This window comes from Poecilia reticulata, linkage group LG17 (genome assembly GCF_000633615.1).
Source record: "Poecilia reticulata strain Guanapo linkage group LG17, Guppy_female_1.0+MT, whole genome shotgun sequence".
NCBI lineage: Eukaryota > Metazoa > Chordata > Actinopteri > Cyprinodontiformes > Poeciliidae > Poecilia > Poecilia reticulata.
In genome coordinates this window covers 2,896,638-2,916,952 of record NC_024347.1, presented here as the reverse complement: position 1 = coordinate 2,916,952, position 20,315 = coordinate 2,896,638, and the positions used below count along the sequence as shown (strand labels likewise).

General features: G+C 40.3%; 1 protein-coding gene across 4 annotated transcripts in view; it reads right to left on the bottom strand.

Moving 5' to 3' along the window:
* col15a1b (collagen, type XV, alpha 1b) overlaps nt 1-20,315 on the bottom strand; it is a 45,380-nt gene that overhangs the window by 8,015 nt on the left and 17,050 nt on the right. For 3 of the 4 annotated variants that reach the window (XM_008433060.2, XM_008433056.2, XM_008433057.2), the window contains 31 exons: nt 18,293-18,480; nt 17,901-18,110; nt 15,558-15,710; nt 12,802-12,876; nt 11,787-11,876; nt 11,203-11,332; nt 9,751-9,791; nt 9,391-9,570; nt 8,855-8,881; nt 8,698-8,760; nt 8,045-8,122; nt 7,904-7,966; nt 7,700-7,837; nt 7,206-7,373; nt 5,128-5,181; nt 4,932-4,967; nt 4,647-4,784; nt 4,407-4,466; nt 4,296-4,331; nt 3,837-3,878; nt 3,447-3,509; nt 2,775-2,810; nt 2,550-2,633; nt 2,241-2,306; nt 1,888-1,923; nt 1,526-1,588; nt 1,076-1,165; nt 648-683; nt 471-524; nt 272-328; nt 69-128 (listed from right to left, as the gene is read on the bottom strand). In XM_008433060.2, coding sequence (XP_008431282.1) covers nt 69-128; nt 272-328; nt 471-524; nt 648-683; nt 1,076-1,165; nt 1,526-1,588; nt 1,888-1,923; nt 2,241-2,306; nt 2,550-2,633; nt 2,775-2,810; nt 3,447-3,509; nt 3,837-3,878; nt 4,296-4,331; nt 4,407-4,466; nt 4,647-4,784; nt 4,932-4,967; nt 5,128-5,181; nt 7,206-7,373; nt 7,700-7,837; nt 7,904-7,966; nt 8,045-8,122; nt 8,698-8,760; nt 8,855-8,881; nt 9,391-9,570; nt 9,751-9,791; nt 11,203-11,332; nt 11,787-11,876; nt 12,802-12,876; nt 15,558-15,710; nt 17,901-18,110; nt 18,293-18,480 — 2,615 coding nt within the window. The remainder of the gene's footprint in view (nt 1-68; nt 129-271; nt 329-470; nt 525-647; nt 684-1,075; nt 1,166-1,525; nt 1,589-1,887; nt 1,924-2,240; nt 2,307-2,549; nt 2,634-2,774; nt 2,811-3,446; nt 3,510-3,836; nt 3,879-4,295; nt 4,332-4,406; nt 4,467-4,646; nt 4,785-4,931; nt 4,968-5,127; nt 5,182-7,205; nt 7,374-7,699; nt 7,838-7,903; nt 7,967-8,044; nt 8,123-8,697; nt 8,761-8,854; nt 8,882-9,390; nt 9,571-9,750; nt 9,792-11,202; nt 11,333-11,786; nt 11,877-12,801; nt 12,877-15,557; nt 15,711-17,900; nt 18,111-18,292; nt 18,481-20,315) is intronic. The other variant, XM_008433059.2, reaches the window with a different exon arrangement.

Here is a 20,315-nt window from a genome sequence, read left to right as displayed (position 1 = left end):
AAAACATCAAGTATCATGTTCCTTTAATTATAAAACGTTCACATTAGCCATGATCACTGCATACTTACTCCATTTAGACCCAGAATTCTTCCTGGTGCACCAGGAGGACCCGGAGGGCCTGGAGGACCCTAAAAAAAAAAAAAAAGAAGAAGAAATATTGTTTCTGCATTTGTTTTAAAGTAAGTCGCTCCTTAAATCTTTGAACTCCTCTGAGTTTACATTAACCACACATTAACATTAACCACATCTCTGCCTGAGTGTTCCTCCTCACCGGCAGGCTGACAGATTCTCCTCGGTCGCCTTTCCTCCCCACCATACCGGGTCGTCCCTACAACAAGAGACAGCAGCGTTTACCTGTTGGCTCTAAAAATAAATGCAGGAGCAGATTGTAGTTTTCACAGTGCCGCGTTTATTCACTTGCTATCCGCACTGTACGGCCAGCAGGTACGTGATCATAAAAAACTACTCACTGGGCGTCCAGGGAAACCGTATTCCCCTTTTTGACCAGGATATCCCATCGGCCCCTGAAACGAAAGGCAGTCTGTTAGACAGCTTTAGTGTCAGGATTGTCAACTTCTTCTTAAATTGACATTTTAGGAGTGTAACACCAGTAAACTTTTAAAATATTAAACTTATTATAAACTCACCACAGGCCCAGTGGCTCCTGGGAAACCACGGTCGCCCTGGGAGATCACAGAGCAGAACAATAAAGCATGAAATTATGGAGTAAAACAAACAAACAAACAAAAAATACATTGAAAAACCTTAATTTTTGCACTTCTATGTGTAACATGGCACAGATGAGACATTTTTTCAAAAAGTTATTTCTATTTTAATGTTCATAAATGTTTCATCACAATCTGGTTTCCATCTTAACTTACGTTGCTTTTTTCCTCCTGATTTAAATCAGCTGACTAGAATGACCAGCATTCAATGAAGCATTGTAATTCTATTTTACGACAGAAGTGAGAGCAATCCTGATAGAAATACATGTTTCATCTCCATGTCTTAAACAGAACATAAACAAGTTACTTAAGTAACTTGGGCCCAAAGGGCCCAAAGGTATGTTACATACCTTTGGGCCCTTTGGCCCCTGAGGGCCCCTCGGTCCAGACAAGATAGATCCATCTGCAGCAATTGTCACGCCAGGTTCGCCCTTTTCTCCCTGTAAAAACAAATAAAAAGCAAAAAAAAAAACAATAAAAATGATACAAAAATCCCAATATTTTCAAAAATATTTACGACTGATACACAAATAAATTGTTATATTTTCCTCCAGCTTGGTGTTGCTCAGCAGACACCCAGCTGGAAACTCAAACATCCTACAAACAAAGAGCTATGATGTTGCACTGACAACAACACTCTTCAGTGTGGATTGCTGAGGGAGGGAGACTGAATCATGGCGATTTTCACAATCAGTAAGAAGCTTGAAAAGGAAGTGAGAGAAAACACAAATGGCTATATTTTCCAGAATATGTCAGGATGTGTCTGCTGTTCATTTAGGCTGTAAAATCTCGTTGCTAACCTTCTCTCCTGTGGCTCCCTGAATACCTTCAGGGCCTTTGTCTCCTTTTGGTCCTCTAGGGCCCTAGGAAAGGGAAGAAAGTCAGTAAATTGTTATTGACCGTCTTCAATTCAAAGGTTCAGGAAGGACGACCATAAAACTAGAGGTTCATTTGTTCGGGTTAGCCATTTTGGAAATTCTACTGCATGTAGCCTGAAGGTAATGTATGAAGTAGATTCTTGTCAAATTAAGCAGCTGGATTACTGAAAAAGAAAGATTTACTGATGTAGCAAACCGACATTGATACAGTCAGTGAGCCACAGAGTCGGCTGGGCCAACAGGCTCAGCATACAGCGGAGTAGCAAGTTACAAAAGTTACTTACTGGAAATCCGGCTTGTCCCGGCAAACCTTCAGGGCCCTGGAGCAAGTCAAACACACACAAATACACTCGTGTCCAACAGGAAAAGCAGCGAGTCTCGGTTATTTATCTATTCTGACAAAGCCACAGCATTAAACTAAATGGCAGCAGTTTGGTTACACTTTCATAGTTCTGAAAAAAAAAAAAATCAGTGACTAAATAAAATAAATACTAAATAACCATTGCTTATAGCTGCTGCAAAAACATGGTGTATTTTTTTTCTCATGTTGCAAAACCCATTTGGGTATTTACATATAAAAATGCATCAAACTGCAAAACCGTTGTCAGTTTTTACACGTGTAGCCAGAGACACACACCCTGGGCCCCGGGGGTCCTCTGAGCTCGGTGAAGTTTAACATCCCATCTGTAGCGTTCTGGAGCAGCTGCAGACACAATGCATGATTCAAAACACAAAGCATCTTTTAATGACTTCACCAACAATATGATCAACGTATTACAGCAAAAGTAGTACATTTTCTTTTTTTTTTTTCTTTTTTCCAAACTTGTGCTTTAAACCGACTGCATTCAAACACAAAATCCTGTCAGAAGAATTTAATTGTAATCTTGGATTGTAAGTGACATTTCATTTAAATGAGAAGACTGGGTGTGTTTGTGTGAACGCCTACTTCCTGCAGGTTTACAGCAGGTCCTGGAGGTCCTGGAGGTCCAGGCGGTCCTGTGATACTGAGCCCGTCAGCACCTGGATCGCCCTGCGGTGCCAGTATTTACATTTATTAAAACTGTGCCTGAAAGCAAAATGCTTATTTCCAACAGCATTTTATATATTTATCAGACTGAAGGATTTGACTTGTGCTGCATAAATCATTTATAATTGTATCCAATGTTCCTACCTTTGGTCCTGGGCTGCCTTTTTCTCCTTTGGACCCCTGTTTGAAAGAAGAAATAAGTAACATCAATTAGAATGTTTTGGCAATAACTGCAGACCAATTAATCCAACTAATCCCAAGGCTTTGTACTAACAGATCACTACAGATTAGCCGGATATGTAAAACACCATAAAGTTACCTAAATTTGACTTTGGGTTTGTTCAGGGAGAACAAACCCAAACAGCAATCAGCAAAATTTTAATTTGTGTCGCCATCGTTTTAAAGATATTAAAACAATAAGTGGAAAAGTAAAAAAAAAAAAAGTTTGAGTTGATTTTTTTAAGGGTATCTAATAGTTTTTTTTCAGAGAGATTTTGCCCCTGCAACAAAAGATACATTTATTGACATTTACTGTTACGTGTCTTTAACAGGGGAGTCCGATATTAAAACATTGCTTTAATGGCTGATAGCTGGCATTTTATGTATATTTTCCACCAGTTCGACAGCAGACATCGCTTCTCTGCTTCAGTATAACGACCCAGAATCCTGAGTTGGATCACTATCATGTTCACATGCCAACCCAACAACATGAAAACAAATATTATACGCTAATGTCTGCCCTGTTTTACTCATCATACCAACGTAATGCTGGTATTCTGTGCACGCCTACATCGCCATGTTACTGCTGATGCTTACTCTAGCACCTGGCAGTCCTGCAACGCCCTGAAGGCCGTCTGGTCCTCGTTTCCCTGGCTCCCCCTGAAACGATAGAAGTTATAGAGTGCAACATCAAGTGGATGTTATGTATTTATATATTTGCCTGATGCAGCAAAAATAATACACATTTCTTTTGTACACAATGTTCCAGTTTAGTTTGCTGAGCTGCCATTTGTTCCTAAGTGGAAGTGATGCTGCTTTAAAGGGATTTTCTTCAGCTTGGAAAGAGTTTGGTACATCAATTATTATGACAAGGACTTCACTTAATATAATATCTGAAACCCATTGAACAGGGACGGATGAGGAGCGGATAGACAGCAAATTGTTTACAAAAGAAATGTGATCCACTCCAGTTTATAAAGGCCCCACCTTGACAGAAGTCCCAGGAACTCCGGGGCCGCCGTCCTCACCCTAAAGGCATCACAAGAACACCGTCACTAATGAAGCAAATCATTTCCCCAGGAACAAACTGTATTTTACTGAGACTTTCTCCAACACGGAGTTGTACATAATAGTGACGTGGAAGTGAAGCGAGATGTGGTTTCCGTTTATTTTTTGTTTTTTACAGTAGAATGTGGGATAGATTTGTGACGCGTCGCGGTGAACGCATGAACATGTCACCGGAGCAGAAACGGAGAAAAAAGATGAAATCCACCAGTTGCATATGAGCGCACACTATTATGTGCGTATGAGTTGCACATATCAGTGCAACTCATATGCTCCTGTTTGTATTGATCCCTGAAATCTATATTTGTTGTTTACAAAATTGTGTCGGCAACATAATAAAAGTGTGAAAAAGTCAAGGAGGTGTACATATGAAGAGATTACCGGTGGTCCAGGGGGTCCTGGTACGCCTGGAGGGCCCTTGAAAAAACAAGAAAAGATTTACCACATAATATTAGGAACACACACATAAACATACAGATGTTTTCCACTGACCTGCGGTCCTCTTACTCCTGTCCTAATTAACAAGTCGCTCTTTCCCGATCCTTCCATATCCTTTGAAAAAGAAACAAAGGAAACAGTCTTGTGTGAAACTAAAAGGCTCTAATGTTGTGAATGAAGAACCCAACCTGCACTCTTCCTTTCTAATGTGCCCTTCTGCTCATCCATGGCTCATTTCATTCCTTATGCTAGCAGTTGTTTATATGGTCTGTGTTTGACGTAAACCACAATCACCTCTATGAGGACTTTGGTTCCTGGAGGGCCAGGTGAGCCCGGGGGTCCTGGTGGACCTGCAGGCCCCCTTCTTCCTGGTCGACCATTGGGCCCTTGGAGTCCAGGAGACCCTGGTGGGCCCACATCTCCACTTTCACCCTAAGGAGACAAAGACACACAGATCAAGAAGGCTGACACATTCAACAGATCAGCTCTTTTTTACTCACCCAACAATGTACTCATTTGGGGGAAATCAACACAGATTATGCACGTCCTGTAACTGTTAGAAGTCAATTAATTAATTACCTTTGGTCCAGGTGGTCCAGGTATCCCTTGGTCACCCTGAAAGTATAAAAATATAACATGAACAAAGAAAACCAAACAAACAGACATTCCTTTGTGGTGACAGACAACGTCTCTTCCATCTGCCTAGAAATGGAACTGTCTAGAAAACAGTCAAATCTATCGTCTGTTGTTATCATCTTCACAAAGATGACCGTACCTTTGGTCCAGCACCCCCTTGTGGGCCCGGGGAGCCAGCTGTCCCTGCAGGACCCTGGATGGACAAACACAACCAGCCGCAAATTAAATGGCTGCTAAGGAACAACGAGAAAGTGAAAAGTACCATGGTGCATGCTAACATGGTGACAAAGCTCTCTGTTGATCCCTCAGGCTTTCCAGCTGGGATCAACACCGAGTTTCACAGAGAACAGAGGAAGGGAATAATGACAGTCGGTTTGATGGAGGCATGAAATCATCCATGGGATTGTTACACTGGACCACATGCAACTTAGCTACATGTAGCATGTCTGTAGCGGTGTTAGCAACTGCAATGGCGTGGATAATTTCTTCATCTCACTATTCATCTTCACAGATGAAATGATGAGTATTCAGCCATGTTTGTCTAGTGTTTAATGCAATCCGCCGACTTGTACATGCAAAGGGTGACATGCGCATCCCTGAAGGTGCCATTTACACCACAAGGTTTTAGAGTAGAATGTGCTGCTCCAAGTAGTTATTAGGAAATGAATTGTTCATTTCACAACAATTTTGATGTTAAAGTATATTCCTCAATTATTCAAGTAATATGACGGTGTAGTAGAGCTCATCTGTGCCAGCTTTAGCATAGCCAGTGTTTGTTCCTTCAATTGTTAATTAACAAAAAAAGGAATAGTGAATCTTATTTGTTCTTCGATATGACGCATCACGATAAAAACAGCATTTTTATACTTCCTGTTTTACGTTCAGATCAAATGTGCAAAATTAAAAATGTGACCACAGGACTGAGTTTGATTTTAGCATAAAACTTAAGTTTACCTGAAAGTTTTTCCCATGTGCTAAATCGAGAATTATTGTTTCAATGTCACCTTGGGATAAACCCCTACGTCACTCAGAAGCTTTTCTCTCATCCTGATTGGCTGTTGAATGTGGTGCCTAATGTGCCCATTTTGTGCTGACAAAAAATCAGAATGGATGCATGTTCAGCCAGGAGTTAAAAATGAATTCAGCACAGACGGATTGTAGTAAAGACAATGACTGCCGACAATGTTAAGTCATTATCGCTTGACATTTGAAGCAGTGACCTCAAAGGGCAGATATCATCATATTTTAGAATCGCAAAGGTAATCTTGAAACTGTGAAATGAAACTAAATCACAGAACTTCCAACGTGAAGGAAGTTTCTGGAGTATCTCCTTGGAGATTCCTGAAATGACTAAAATTATTACCCTTTGTTTTTTGTGGACGAATTTTTAAATGTTTGCAATCAGCGGTCACTAAAATGTTCAGTAAGAATATTTTCTGAGGCAGACTGCAACGAAAATGCAAAGAACTGGGGACTAAACCTCTTTGTAGATGTAAGAAAGCCACAGATTAGTGAGGGAAAAGAGACTTTAATCGGGTTTTTGAGCAATAGAAAGAGATCGTCGCATCATCGTCGGTCAAGTCTGGGTTCAGCAAGTTTACATACCCAAAGAACGAGTTCACCAACTACCTGAATACCAGATAGTACAATTTTCTTCCATCAGTGGATTTCCTCCCCACTGGGAATCATTGGTGGTTTGCCAAGAAATAGTTTGTGCTGAGGTCTGAAGGGATCTTCTTTCTTATGACACAAACCGAAGGTGAACCAACCATGTTTAACTCTCTCCGAGGTGTTGACCTTTTTCCTGACTTCCTCACTGGACAAACCACGACATTGATCTCTGGTGTATGAACTCGCATTCAAACTGGCGACGTTACTATCACTGCTTTACCTTTAGGTTTTGTGTCCTGCACAAATCTCCATTGTTCTTGTGATATTTTTGACTGCATATTTGGCTGCCATTCTTGACTTCAGAAAGGAAAAGGAACATAACTCAATCGCTACAATCCCAAAAACTAAAAGCTGTAAAAAAAAATGATGATACAAGCCCCAAAAGTTTGAATTTGAAAAACAAGCTTTCGGCAGGAATTTCGTCACTGCGACAAATGTGTCGTCTTCATTACGTCTTTACGGAGTTTGGGCACTCTACTCATGCATTGGATTGCGCTCCTGTCATTCATTGCTCCCTTATTCCTGGGTGAAACCAGGCCAGAATACCTCGCCCGAGCCCCAGGCGGACTCAAGCCCAGAACCCGAACCGACACCGGAGGCGGAACTAAAATCAGAACCGGAACCAGTAGCGAGTTCTGTATTGAGAACTGACGCCAGCTCTGGACTCAAAGCTGAACCAACAGGCCCAGAGCCACTTAAGTCATCCTCAAATATCTGCAAGAAAGTAGAGGAGACAGAGAAATGGCAAGAGTGTAGAAGATGGATGGACAGGAAAAATGAAGCTAGAACAGGATGGGGTGACAGTAAAACATGGATACCACATAGATGACAGAGACAAATGCAGATATAGAGATTAAAAACAGAATCAAATGTCAACCTGGTGACAGAACCTGTATCATGACTGGAAATACAACGAATGAAACATTTTTAGATTTCCAGTCTGGGGGCCTGATAGATATAAAACATGGATGACTGAACACAGTATAATTTTCGTTTTTCTACTCGTATCTAAATGCACCTTAAGTTGACAGGTAACCTACTGGTATTCCCTGTTCGCCTGGAAGTCCATCACCGCCAGGTGCACCCGGGGGTCCAGTGTGGCTAGGGGTCAGTTCTGATGACAGCTGTGGTGCAGGAGGCCCAGGTGGTCCCGGAGGCCCCGGAGGACCTGCTGGACCCTGGAAATCAAACAGAAGTTAAATCATCTCAAATTATCGTAGCGTTTATACGTTTTCGGCTCTTACCCTGATGTAAATGGTATCGGTGTCCAGATCCTCAAAGCCAGAACCAAGGGCATCTGGTCCATACTAAAACATAAATATGATGTCAAAAATATGAAGGCAATTTTACAAACCATTTGTAAAATTTCATCATAGTCTGCTCACTGGCACACTGCGGGATCTGGGAGGCCCTGGGGGTCCTGGGAGACCCGGGGGGCCTGGCAGACCAACGCCTGGGTCCCCCTGTGAACAGAGAAGACATCATCAAAACATTTACTTTTCCCGTCTCTTGTCTTTTTTAAATTTAATTAAAAGATTAAACTTTTTTTTTGGTTAATGCCATCAACCTTTTTAGATTAAAAGCTTTGTTAAGGACTAAGTCTAAAACCTAATCAATGCCAGAACAGAAACCACCTTCGAGTTCTCCACTAATAGTTGTTTAGGTTTTTTTTGTTGTTTTTTTTGCTAACTTTTAAAACTATTATAGATTTCAAATTAAACAATTGTCATGTACAGCATATAAAAAGTGCAGCTGGTTATTCCACTCCTTCATCATTTCACACCTTTAATGCTGGTAGTTCATTCTTTAAGGTAAATGAATTATGCATCTGGCCAACCATGTGCAGAGTAACCACCTAAAGTTACTCAGTTACATTTACTTGAGTAACTGTTTTGAAAAAATGTCTTTTCCAGAGTATTTTTTCCTATACTTTACTTTTTATTCTTACTTGATGAGTAAAATTCTGAATTCTCTACCCACTGAATGGAGAACAAATATGCTTTCACCAAAAATCATTTGGGATCGTCTGTAGAAGCACCTTGTCTCCTTTAGCTCCAGCCTCTCCGCTCAAACCTGGAAATCCCTGTTGTCCTTTCTGACCCTGATGGGAGAATCACATCTCCATTACTCACGCGTCTCAAACAACAGCAATGCAAACACAAATAAAGCAGAATTCCAAGTATAAAGATACTCACCACTTCACCTTTTTCACCTTTGCCTCCCTGCAAAAGGCGAAAGTGAAAGATTCAGAAGGTTAGGGGGAATAAATGGCCAAACAACAAACAACAAAACTCTTGTAATTGTTTGAGACTTGCAAACTGTTCTGAAATCACTTTACACACTTAACACATAAGACTACAATATTATGTGTATGTACTGAGGCAAAGGGTGTGGGATTCTTAGTTTGCATTAATATTCAAATACTATAAATTATGGATCGACTGAGAATTTAGGGATGAAACTTCAGAACAAATTCTGCTCTGTTCAGTCGCACAAAGTGAAAGACTCTTCATCAGTGCAGACAGAGCATCTGCATAAGAAAACACAACATTAAATCACATTATGCATACATGAAATATATAATACTTCAGAGTTGTGATGCTTTCAGGAAAGGCTCTGTGACAACGTGATAACCCTGCTGATGTGAGACGTATGGAAAGCCGAAGTAATTTACGTAAAGCAGCAGATCTTCTTATGCATCTGAAATGCAAGGCAGTGAAACAAACAAAACCTTTTGTCCGTCGCCCCCCGGTGTTCCCGGGGCTCCAGGAGTTCCTTGTGGTCCTTGTGGCCCAGGTTTCCCACGTCCCTCTTTGTGTGTGTAGCGAGGCCCCGGAGAGCCAGGAGGCCCCGGCGGCCCCGGCAGCCCACGATCTCCTGGTTCCCCTTTCAAGCCGGGCCTGATGAGAATCTGCACATTTCAAGTCTTTAAAGCCTAAGCTTATATTTGCTAAACTTTAATTCAGCCTGTGTGTGTTTTTTCTATCACTGAGACAAATAGGTCACTGACAGAATAAATAATTTAAAAAAATGAAAAAGTAATTCAGTGGATATTTTCTAATAGTAAAATGTCGACGACGTGTGGACTCACGTGTCCAGGTCGCTCTCCTGCCTCTTCTGTTTGATGAGACTCTGGACATAAAACGTGGTGTATTGACATAATAATTCACACATAATAAATAAATAAACCAGCAAACAAATAAAGAAATAAATAATAAATGAAAGTCCAGCTGCTGATTTTTCAGACATTATAAAATGAGAACTAAAGTGAACAGTTTGTAAGTCTTTCTTTACAGTTCTTGTATTTTTGGGGTAAAATAAACGATGCCGAGCAAAAGTTTTCACATTTTATCACATTGTAAAAGTTCCAGAGGGTCTGAAAAGTGCTTTTTTTTCTTTTTTTTTTAAATGCCACAACTTGTAAGACCAACATTTTTGCAACAGTTACAGATAGAAGACAGTCGGGTTATTATGTCTCTACCAGGTTTTCCTATCTAGAGACTGAAACATTTGCCCTCAAGTCCAACTAGTTGGGGATTGACTAGACAGACTTGAAACAACTGATTTCATAATTTAGTCTTAGGTCTTAATGTTTATACATTAACACAACCTTTATATATTCTAACACTTGAATGTTTTAGGTCGTCTCCCTCGTAGAAGGTGAACCTTTCAATGCTTTTGAATCACCTAACAGGTTTACCATCAATCCGTCTTCCCATAAAATGCAACCAGTTCCTGCTAAAAGTGTCTCCACCTCCATGGTTCCCTGTGGGGATGGTGAGTTCAGGGTGCGGTGCAGTGTTTGTTTTCTGCCACAACGTTTTGCAAGCAGACTAAAAACCACAACTATTTCCTCATCTGAGCAATCCACCTTCTTTGAATGTTTGTCGTGGCGCCAAATGGCAAGTAGGATTTCGTTTACAGCTTTCCTTCAGCTGTGTTTCATTTCTTTCGCCCTTCTTCTGCAAAGCCCAGATTTCTGGAGTAAATAACAAATAACTCAGTGTTAACAAAGTTCTCCTGCCTGAGCTATGGTTCTCTGCATCTCCTCCAGAGCATCTCCTCCAACATGTTGCTCTCGGCTGTTTCTATTGTTGATGCTCTCCATTACGATGGACAACTACATCTGAACAGATTTGCCATTGTGCCTTCCTCCTTCCGCTTTCAGATGTTGAATTAACCAGTACTGTTTGGGATCTTTACATCTTAAAATATTGGTTTCAAACGAGGTAGATGACTTCCATTAGCATCTAAAGTAAAGTGAACTAAAACCAAATGTATGACTCACATTTTTCAGATTTTTTTATTGTGAAACACTTTAAAAACCATGAATCATTTTCTTTCCAATTCGCAATTATACGTTACCTTGGACTATCAACCAGACCTCAATAAAATTTGCTAACGTTTGTAATGTGATATAATGTGGAAAATATTTGCCATAAATTCTTTAACGAAACATTGTATGAAGAAAGTAAGCTCCCAATGTTAGAAAATAAATAAATAAATAATTTCCACTGACAACATTAAGAAGTCTCTTTCTCACCTGTTATTAGCAGATCCTCATTGGCTGCTGTCGGAGTCATGTGACCAGAATACTCATCAAGCTCCACCTCTGGTAAAACAGTGGGCGGAGCTTTAACAGGGAAGCTGTTCTCAGCCTTCAGAGAGATGACCTTTAACAGAGAAGATTGTTAAAAGTGGATTGTTGTTGGTAAGACCAAATAGGTTCCTCCTGTAAGAAGCAATAAATAAATAAATAATAACAATAGTAATGAGAGAAATGGCAATCCAACTACATTACACATGATTTCAGTCAAGACAGTGTCAAATATTATCAGGTTTCTTATATGAATGTTCATAAATTCTTTCCTATATCTGTTTACAAACAACAACAACAACAACAACAAAAAAAACCTTCAGAAATCAGGAATCTGTTGGGAGATTAACTACTCCAAATGTTTAAAACCTCCTTAATATGTAGAAGCTACTATTCTGCTTTAGAAAGAAAGTTTCCTTTGAAGATTCACCCTTTGTAGTTGATTCTGGGTTTGTTTTGGGTCAAACTGACTTCCTGCCTGTGGGAGTAGTAAAGAACAAACAGTGCCTGGAGAAAAGAGAGCCACCTACTGGCCGTTTGACGCCATCTTCCCTTTTTCTGGAGTCCACCTCTGTCTCTCTGTCATCCAGAGGATCGTCTCCGCTCGCGTACCCGGAGGCCTGAGTTCATTAGAGATTTAATGTTTGTTGAAAAAGGTAGGATTGTCATAGATGTTGTAGCTGAGAATGAAGGTCTGAGGCTTTAACTGAGGAACAGAGAGGTTTACTGGAAATAAACCCTTAGTTTCGCCGTAAGAGCTCGTGCCTCTGTCAAGGGAGCTACTAATAACAGGACACATTTTAACAACACTGTTGAAACTTAAGCTGCCGCTTTATAACATATACAGGGGAAGTTGTCTTATCAAAATAAACGCATCAAATCCAAAACCAGAAGTCAACAATATAAATAAAACGAAGTAAAGGCAACAAGAGAATACAACAAATACAACAACAACTGAATTTGGGGTTATTCACAGATGTCACGTCAAGAAGCGTTTAAACTATCGTTATGCAAAAAGTCTTCAGATATGCCACTTTTTTTCAGATTTTTGCATAAAAGGTTGCCAAAAGTTAGACAATTGTTATACAATTTATCTCCAGTTAACTGTAATCACTGATACAATTTTCATCCTTTGCGTAAGATCATTTTCACTCATTTGCAGCAGCTGTTTTGTCAAATAACAGACTTTGTCAAAYGGTTGTGTAGTTGTGATAATACTCTGACTGAGAATAGCTAATAAAGTATGAGAATTTAATATCAAAACAGTCTCCGTTGTCAAAGTAAAAGCGTAAAAGAACTCAGATTTCTTTGTGTGCAAGACATAAAGAAATCTTCTTTGCTCGTAATTTTGCCCTGTATTTTTCTCCCCCACTTACTGATCACACTAATAATTTTTTTTACTTTTCAAAAATCCATAACATAAATAGTTCTTGAACAGAAAAAAAAAATGTATATCAACAACTTCCCGATAAAGTGTTGTTCCACAAGAGGGCGCTCCAGCCTGCTGGTTCTAACCCATGTATCTGCTGTGTTGGAGTGACTCACATACGGATCGTCGTCCTCACACTGCTCCTCTGCTGCTCTGGGATCCTCCCTTATGATGAGCTGCTGAACAGACCCCTGAACATGGAAATACATGGAAAATAAGGCAAAGCTGCTGTTGCCACACCAGCTACTTACTTACATAAAAGAAAAGAGAGAAAAAAAGCAATGCCATCGCTTCCTTACGATGGTCCCTATCTAAAGAGAGAAAATTATTTAGATTCAATTTCTCATTTGAATTATGATTTACCTTCACTAACATGAATTTGACAGGGAAAATTGGTTATTATTTGTTGGGGTCTTATAAGTGACTTCTGTTTCAGAATTTTTTTTTTTTTTTATTAACGGTTAAACATTGGGGTTCTCTGGTAACAGAACCAGGAGGGAGACTTAGATATAGATATAGATATAGATATAGATATAGATATAGATATAGATATAGATACAATGTAAATTTCCCCACTGCGGGAATAAAAAAGGAATATCTTATCTTATATTATATTTCTCTTTTTGGAGGCGCTTTATTCTGGAGGACCCCAAAGCACTTCCAGGTCAGAGGGTAAACAGCCCTGTCTGTGTGCTGTAAGCTATAGCTTTGCTGTGCTCCAAAATGCCAAGATTTTGTATTTTACAATAGCATTTACTTTTGCAAAATGTACTTTTAGTACGGTTTGCTAATTTGTTTTTGCCTTTTTTTAATTGGTGTTCAAAGTGTGATTACATTGCAAAGAAGTTACAAAACATTTCCTGTTGTAAAGACGTGACTTTGCACAGCTAACACCTGATTTATGCGCAACCAGTGAGATTTATAGACAGTTGATGTAAAATTGGTTTTCCATTGTTTTAACTTTTAAAATCCACCTCGTAAATATAGTGAAAGCAAAAGAATATATAGCAAAAGGTATAGTAGTTTCATATGTTTTCAGATTTGATGTTTGATATTTTGATTTTCTTCTGTTTAGAAACTGCATTTTGACATTTCCATTAGTCTGTTCCCACTGCTAGAGATCTAAAGACGAATAACTGAGCACAATGTGGTTTAATGCCATGTACTGTGTAGATGAAACAATTCAAGAAGTTACATACATTTACATGTCCATGAAGCCTGTCAGTGTCTTAAATTCTTAAATTTCCAAGAATGTAAGAAATTCCTTTTCTTAAAGCTTCATAAAAAACATAAATATCATATGACCGACTGCTTTTCTCTTGTTTTGGTCAGCAGATTGCATAAGTGCTGGTGCATTTTAGGAAAAAAATTTAAAATTTAAAAAATTTAAAAAAGCAGAAAAGCCATTGGTTCCTTTTATCATTAATCGTTACATTTACAGTGCCCCAATCCATAAACGCACCGATTGAAAAAGGGCGCCGTGCCACACTGAACCKGTCCGCAGCACCGAGAGCAAACCCGCTCTGTGACCCAGATAGAGCCAGGTTGACAAACTGCTGCTAAGCGGCTCACATTCTGCCACTCATGCTTCACATAACCCATTGAGGAAGTCAGGCCACTTTGAACAAACACTAAATGAAGCGATGATGGCTACCGTGGCTCACCACGGCAACAGGAATGGATCACGTTCAAGCAGTAGCCAAGTTGGTATAATATCATTGCTACGGCTTTAAAAAAAAAACCTATTCTAAATAATGAATCCACACGCATTGTATAGCAATCTAAACAAACTTGTTATGAAATCCAATATGTTTTCTTCCTTTGTGGAAAACTACATAGGGGTTGCCCTGACTGGCATAATCCAAGGCCTTGACTGGACCACAACTAAAGACACGCCGACATTTCGGACTTCCTCGTCTGTTATTGGTTTACTCCCCCGTGCTTCTTTGCTGTCCTCTCCTGCATCTCCCCCCTCTTCCATCCTCCTCCTGTTATTTCCTCTCATCTTGCCCTCTCCCCGTCTCTGATCTTATGAAACATGCAGGACAGAACCAGCAGCAGAGACAGCCCCGCTGGACACATGGGAATCTGGGGAATGCCGATATCGGTTTTTGGAAAAACTTAGTAGTTTATACGTTATCCATCCATCCATTTTCTTTACACCCTTGTCCCTCAGTGGGGTCAGGAGGGTTGCTGGTGGCAATCTCCAGCTAACATTCCGGGCGACAGGCGGGGTCACCCTGGACAGGTCACCAGTCTGTCGCATGTTTGTATATATATATATATATATATATATTTTTTTTTTTCAAAGAAATTGTGATGTTCTTGGTTACTTAACGGAAAGTGCTAGTTCCAGTGGTGACAGCTAGAAATATACAGGATAGTTCTTATATACATCTATATCTATGAAAGACCTGGGATGGATGAATATTTAGATAACCATTACTAGAAAACCATTAAACTGATAAAAATCAATGGTTATTCCTCTGAAAGCTGGAAACAAGCTGACAATTCTACATCGCTAAACATTCAGATGAGCCTTTTGAGACGACTTTCATCTGATATCTACATTAATAAAAGGCATTTTGAATCTAAAGTGATCGCTTTCTGTCTCTGCATCCTGGACGGTGGATGAATTAAAACCAGAACAGAGACGGATTAATTGGACAGAATGCTGGAACGTTTCCAGAGGAGAGAGATGAAGTCATGCATTTCATCTCTGCAGCACGGTAATGAGAGGCCAGTCTCCACACAAATAGTGACATGTTCTTTCTTTTTGTCTATCTTAATTTAGAAAAAAAAACACTTATTTTCAGCTATTCACCAGAGATTAAAAAACACAACAGATGTATGAATAATGTGTTTTACTCACCACAAACTTATCGAGGCCTGTGCTTCCTGCATTTGCGACAAAAATGCCGGAGTTTTGTGAAAAGGTGAGTTTCTCTGGCCTGCGATGGAAAGTCGTCCTCTCAGCCTCACCGCAATCCATGTAAAGACGCACCTCATTATGTTCCACCACCAACTGCAGCACAGAAAAAGCTACTTAACACAAATATATTTTGCGGGGTTTTCTTTCTAATCCACTCAAAAACTCATTGTTGTTTTCTATGCATCATAAAATTCAACAGCTTACGATTGCTGGCTACTTCTTTATCTTTGTTGTGTCCCACATCCAAAAATTAAGTGTCATCTCAATTTAAAGCTAATATTAAGATACATTTGAGCTTAAAAGTAATGAGTTGGCAAAATTAATGCTGGATTTTATTATCTTTAAAAAAGTGGCTGTGGGACGCCTGCTCCAGGTCAGTGTAGTAAAACCAGAAGAAAACCAAAGTTTATTCAAAACTTTTTCATAGAAGAACTGCAGTGCTGGTCACTGATCGTTATATGGAAGAAAAAAAAATTACTAGTTAGTATAAAAATAGGATTTCCCATCGCTTAAAAATGCTTTGTGTTGCCATCTTGGACTATTTAATACATGTGTGTTGCTACACCTCAGGCCAGACGGCAGGCAGAGGATTTGATACAAAGAGTTTGTGGACCATGTCAAAGTCTCGGGAATGCTCTCATCAAAAGTGATGCGTTTAGTATTTTAGGTTAAATATAAAAAAAAGTTTTGATCACATCCGTTCATGAGTGAGATTTCACTTTTTGTTCCATGCTGTACAACATTCTGAGGGAAACCAAGACCTGGCAGGAGGCACTGTGATGTCACAGTGTCACACTCTGACGTCACGGTCAGACTGTGATATGGATTCTATCCATATCATGTAGTTCAGAACGATATGGAGGGAATTTGAAAGATGCCACACTGTGACATCAGAGTGCAACACTGTGAAGTCACAGTATCTCTGTGATGTCATAGGACCCCTGTGATGTCACAGTACCTCTGTGATGCCACAGTACATCTGTGATTTCACAGTACATCTGTGATGTCACAATACCTCTGTGATGTCACAGTAAATCTGTGATGTCACAATACATCTGTGATGTCACAGTACCTCTATGATGTCACAGTGTCTCTGTGATGTCACAGTACCTCTGTGATGTCACAATACCTCTGTGATGTAACAGTACCTCTGTGATGGCACAATACCTCTGTGATGTCACAGTACCTCTGTGATGTCACAGTGCCTCTGTGATGTCACAGTGTCTCTGTGATGTCACAGTGTCTCTGTGACGTCAGTGTTACACTCTGATGTCAAAGAGTTACACCGTGGCGACAGATTGTGACACTGTGACATCACAGTGCCTCCTGTAAGCTCTTGGTTTCCCTCAGAATGCTGTACAGCATTGAACAAAAAGTGAAATCTCAGTCATAAACGGATGTGTTGCTTGTGTCTTCACAACATGAAGGTTTTAAAGGGCCAGTCTTTTTGCTTCTTTGCCAAGTTCCACCTTTTTGGTTTTGTTTGTTTTGGTACAAAATGATACATTTTAACATGGGATGTTTCACTCCAACAATGGGTCAATATTTACCTTCCAGTGTTTTTCCCTCCAAGTGGGGAGACTGTGTTCTGACGAGTTCAGGGTCTAAAGCAGAACTTGTTGAACAAAGAGGGCATAACCTCCTGTAATTTGTTGGGTGATCTAATGAAAGCAGCAGAATATACTTTCTGCACTTTGACACTAAATGTTGTCAATTTGTCTGATTTACAATTTTTATTTTTATTTTTATCATTTTTGTCAGACAAAATTGGTGTCAATCAACTCGACCACGTTTCTGCTGGTTTGTGCCAAAGCAGCACAAACAAAAATGTTTTGTTTGTGCTGCTTTGGCTTTGAAGATTTGGATGAAATTTGAAAGCTCATTCTGATGTCATAAATAGTGACATCAGAATGACCATGAGATGTTTGCACTGTGTCAGTGTGTCAGTCTGTCACTGCCAAAAGGTCACTGCACGACCTGTTGACCTCTAAACTTTCATAAATATCTTCAAACCCAAAGCAGAACAAACAAAAAAATTTTCTGCTTAAACTAGCACAAACGTTTGACACCATTTTTGTTTGATTTGAAGAAGGTGGGAGGGGGCAACTTCATTCAAGTAAGTTAATGCTAGATTTTATTATCGTAAAAGAAGAGTAATTATATTTAAGAAAATGAAAAAATAAAATAAAATAAAAGAAAAACATACTACACGAGCAACAAAAAACAACTGACAGATATTAAAAAAAGAAAAAATGAAGACGATTATCTTCTTCATCAGTCTACCGTGAACCGTGTCCACTGGTCGGTCATGTCTGGGACGCTGAAGGCAGCAGCCTTGTGGCTGTGCGACGCCTGCTCCGTGTCGGTGTAGTACAGAACGAGTCGCTGCAGGCCTCCTTGGACCGGCGTAAGGGCCAAACCCAGCTCCACTACCTTCTGATGGGCGTCTGTGATGGCAAACAGGACGCCTCCTCTCTGGGTGGCCGGACGCACCTGAAGGGGACGGAAAGAATGGGGACATCAGGGACGCTGAGTGACACTTCCGTTTTACATACATGATGTTTTTAAGCTCAAAAGCACTTGATAGAGGTGGGACATTGTTTACAATCAGTACCCTGGTGACTCCATCCAGTAACAGAACGAAGTCTGAAAGTGTCTCGGCTTTGGATCAGTACCGTGACAATAATGGCAAAGTCCCTGTAGAAAGGCCCGGGCACAAACGTCCTTGTGAGTCGGCCGACGTTGGCGTCACTTCCGAAGCTGTACGCTGGAAACCCCTGGAAGCCAGGAGTGAAGGAGACGGCGGGAGGCAGAGGGATGCCAACCAGAGCCATCAGGTCCAGATGACTTCCTGAGGCTTTCTCTGACGGAGACAACGCAAAGGTGAAAAGGTCAACGACACAGAGCAGCTCTGGGAGAAAACCCGTCGCCAACTGCTCAGTTAGGGAAAGGAGGTGTTGGCGCTTTTACTTCAGATGCAGACATTCATAACTCATGTTGTGTTGATGACGTTTCTAACAGCTGTGCAGAACTGTCTGCTGCTTTGCTAATTCATCCCAGAACGTGGGACTAAAAGAGCAGAAGTACGCGCGAATCGCTCCGACACGACTTTGATTTGGGCTGACCTGAACCTGACAACCACGCATCGCTGCCCTGCCTCACACCGACATAATCCCTCCAAACAGAAAAGCGCGCACCGTGTGTAGCAATTAGAGTATTCTCGGTGTGTGTGTGTGTGTGCGCGCGCGAAGGGACGGCCTCGCGCCCCTGTGATTCCCCTTCCCAAGGAGCCTGTATCTTGTAGCAACAAGATCAGTGTTCTGAACAGGCTTGCCCCTTCATCCTATATTTCTATCGTGCACAAACGCACACACACACATAGACACATGGAAAACTCACACTCTAGAACACACACCAGACCAGGCCAGACAGGCCAGCATTCGCTTGTCTCTAATTCATCAGTCCTAACGAGTGGAAACGAGTGTGATTAGAGGTTTGTGGTTGTGGGTGGGTGGGTGTACTGCTGCGCGTCACTCACACAACTACATGTTTAAAAGTTTATTGTTGCCAACAGAGGTGGAAAAAGGTGCAAACAAAGTCCACGTGCATAAACTGAAACTCTGCTAAGACCTCACACCTCCAGTCCAGATGTGCAGGCCTCAGGCTTCTGCAATGGACAAAAGGAGCAGATGAACTCCGAGAGATCTGAGGTTTTGACCGGCCTGGTTAGTGAATAGTTCAGTTTTGCTCCTGCGCTGTGAGGTTATTATTTGACATTAATGTTAAAAACTAATCCAACACTTGACTTGGCTGCAGAAATCTGTAAGAGAGTATCAGTCGTTTGCTTGGGCGACTTCCCAAACCTGCAGGTTTGTGCGAAATGTCAATCACAACATCGTCACAAGTCAGGTTTCCTGAAACTAAACCTTTATGCGTCCTAAAATCCAACTACTGTACTTTTTTTTATTTACTTTGCTGTAATAAACTGTCAGCAATATTACATATGAATTATTTACAGTGGCTAACAAGAAAACTAAATAAATAAATAAATAAAAGCGACAAATTAATGTGGTAAGTAATATGTTTTCATGCTTTACAACCTAAAATATGAAAACACAAGTCTGAAGATCACGTCTACAAAACAACTCAAGTTCCTGAAGTCTGTGTTTAAAAAAAGCACGTCATCAGATTCTGACAGCGTTCAGTAGTAACTATTGTCACATTTACTCGGTTACCTCGGCGATCCAGAGTGAAATCTAGACTTTAACCTGGTTGAAATGCTGCAGTGGATCATTGGGAGAGCTGTGCAGAAAGCCAGATCTGTAAACCTCAATGAACGAAACACAAGATTAAAAATCTTACTGTAAAGAAAATGAAACATTTCCAACTCTGTAAAACTCCCAAACTGTGCCTTATTATGTTCTGCATCTACGCATTTAGTTTCAACTGTAAATATCAATGTAAAAGGGTTTTTATTTTATTTTTTTTTAAATTCCTTTCTTGTAGCTTTAAGATTTTCTTGGAGTCTGGTAAATCTATCCTTGATTTTATCCAGAGTTTTCTTCATTTCTACACTTATCCAGACTTGGAAAGAAATAAATCTCGCCACTATTCCAGATTTTTTTTAAAGGACTATCTATCAAAACAAACAGTTTCTACCACCAACTTTTAGACCTTTTTTTTTTTTACTTCAGCATC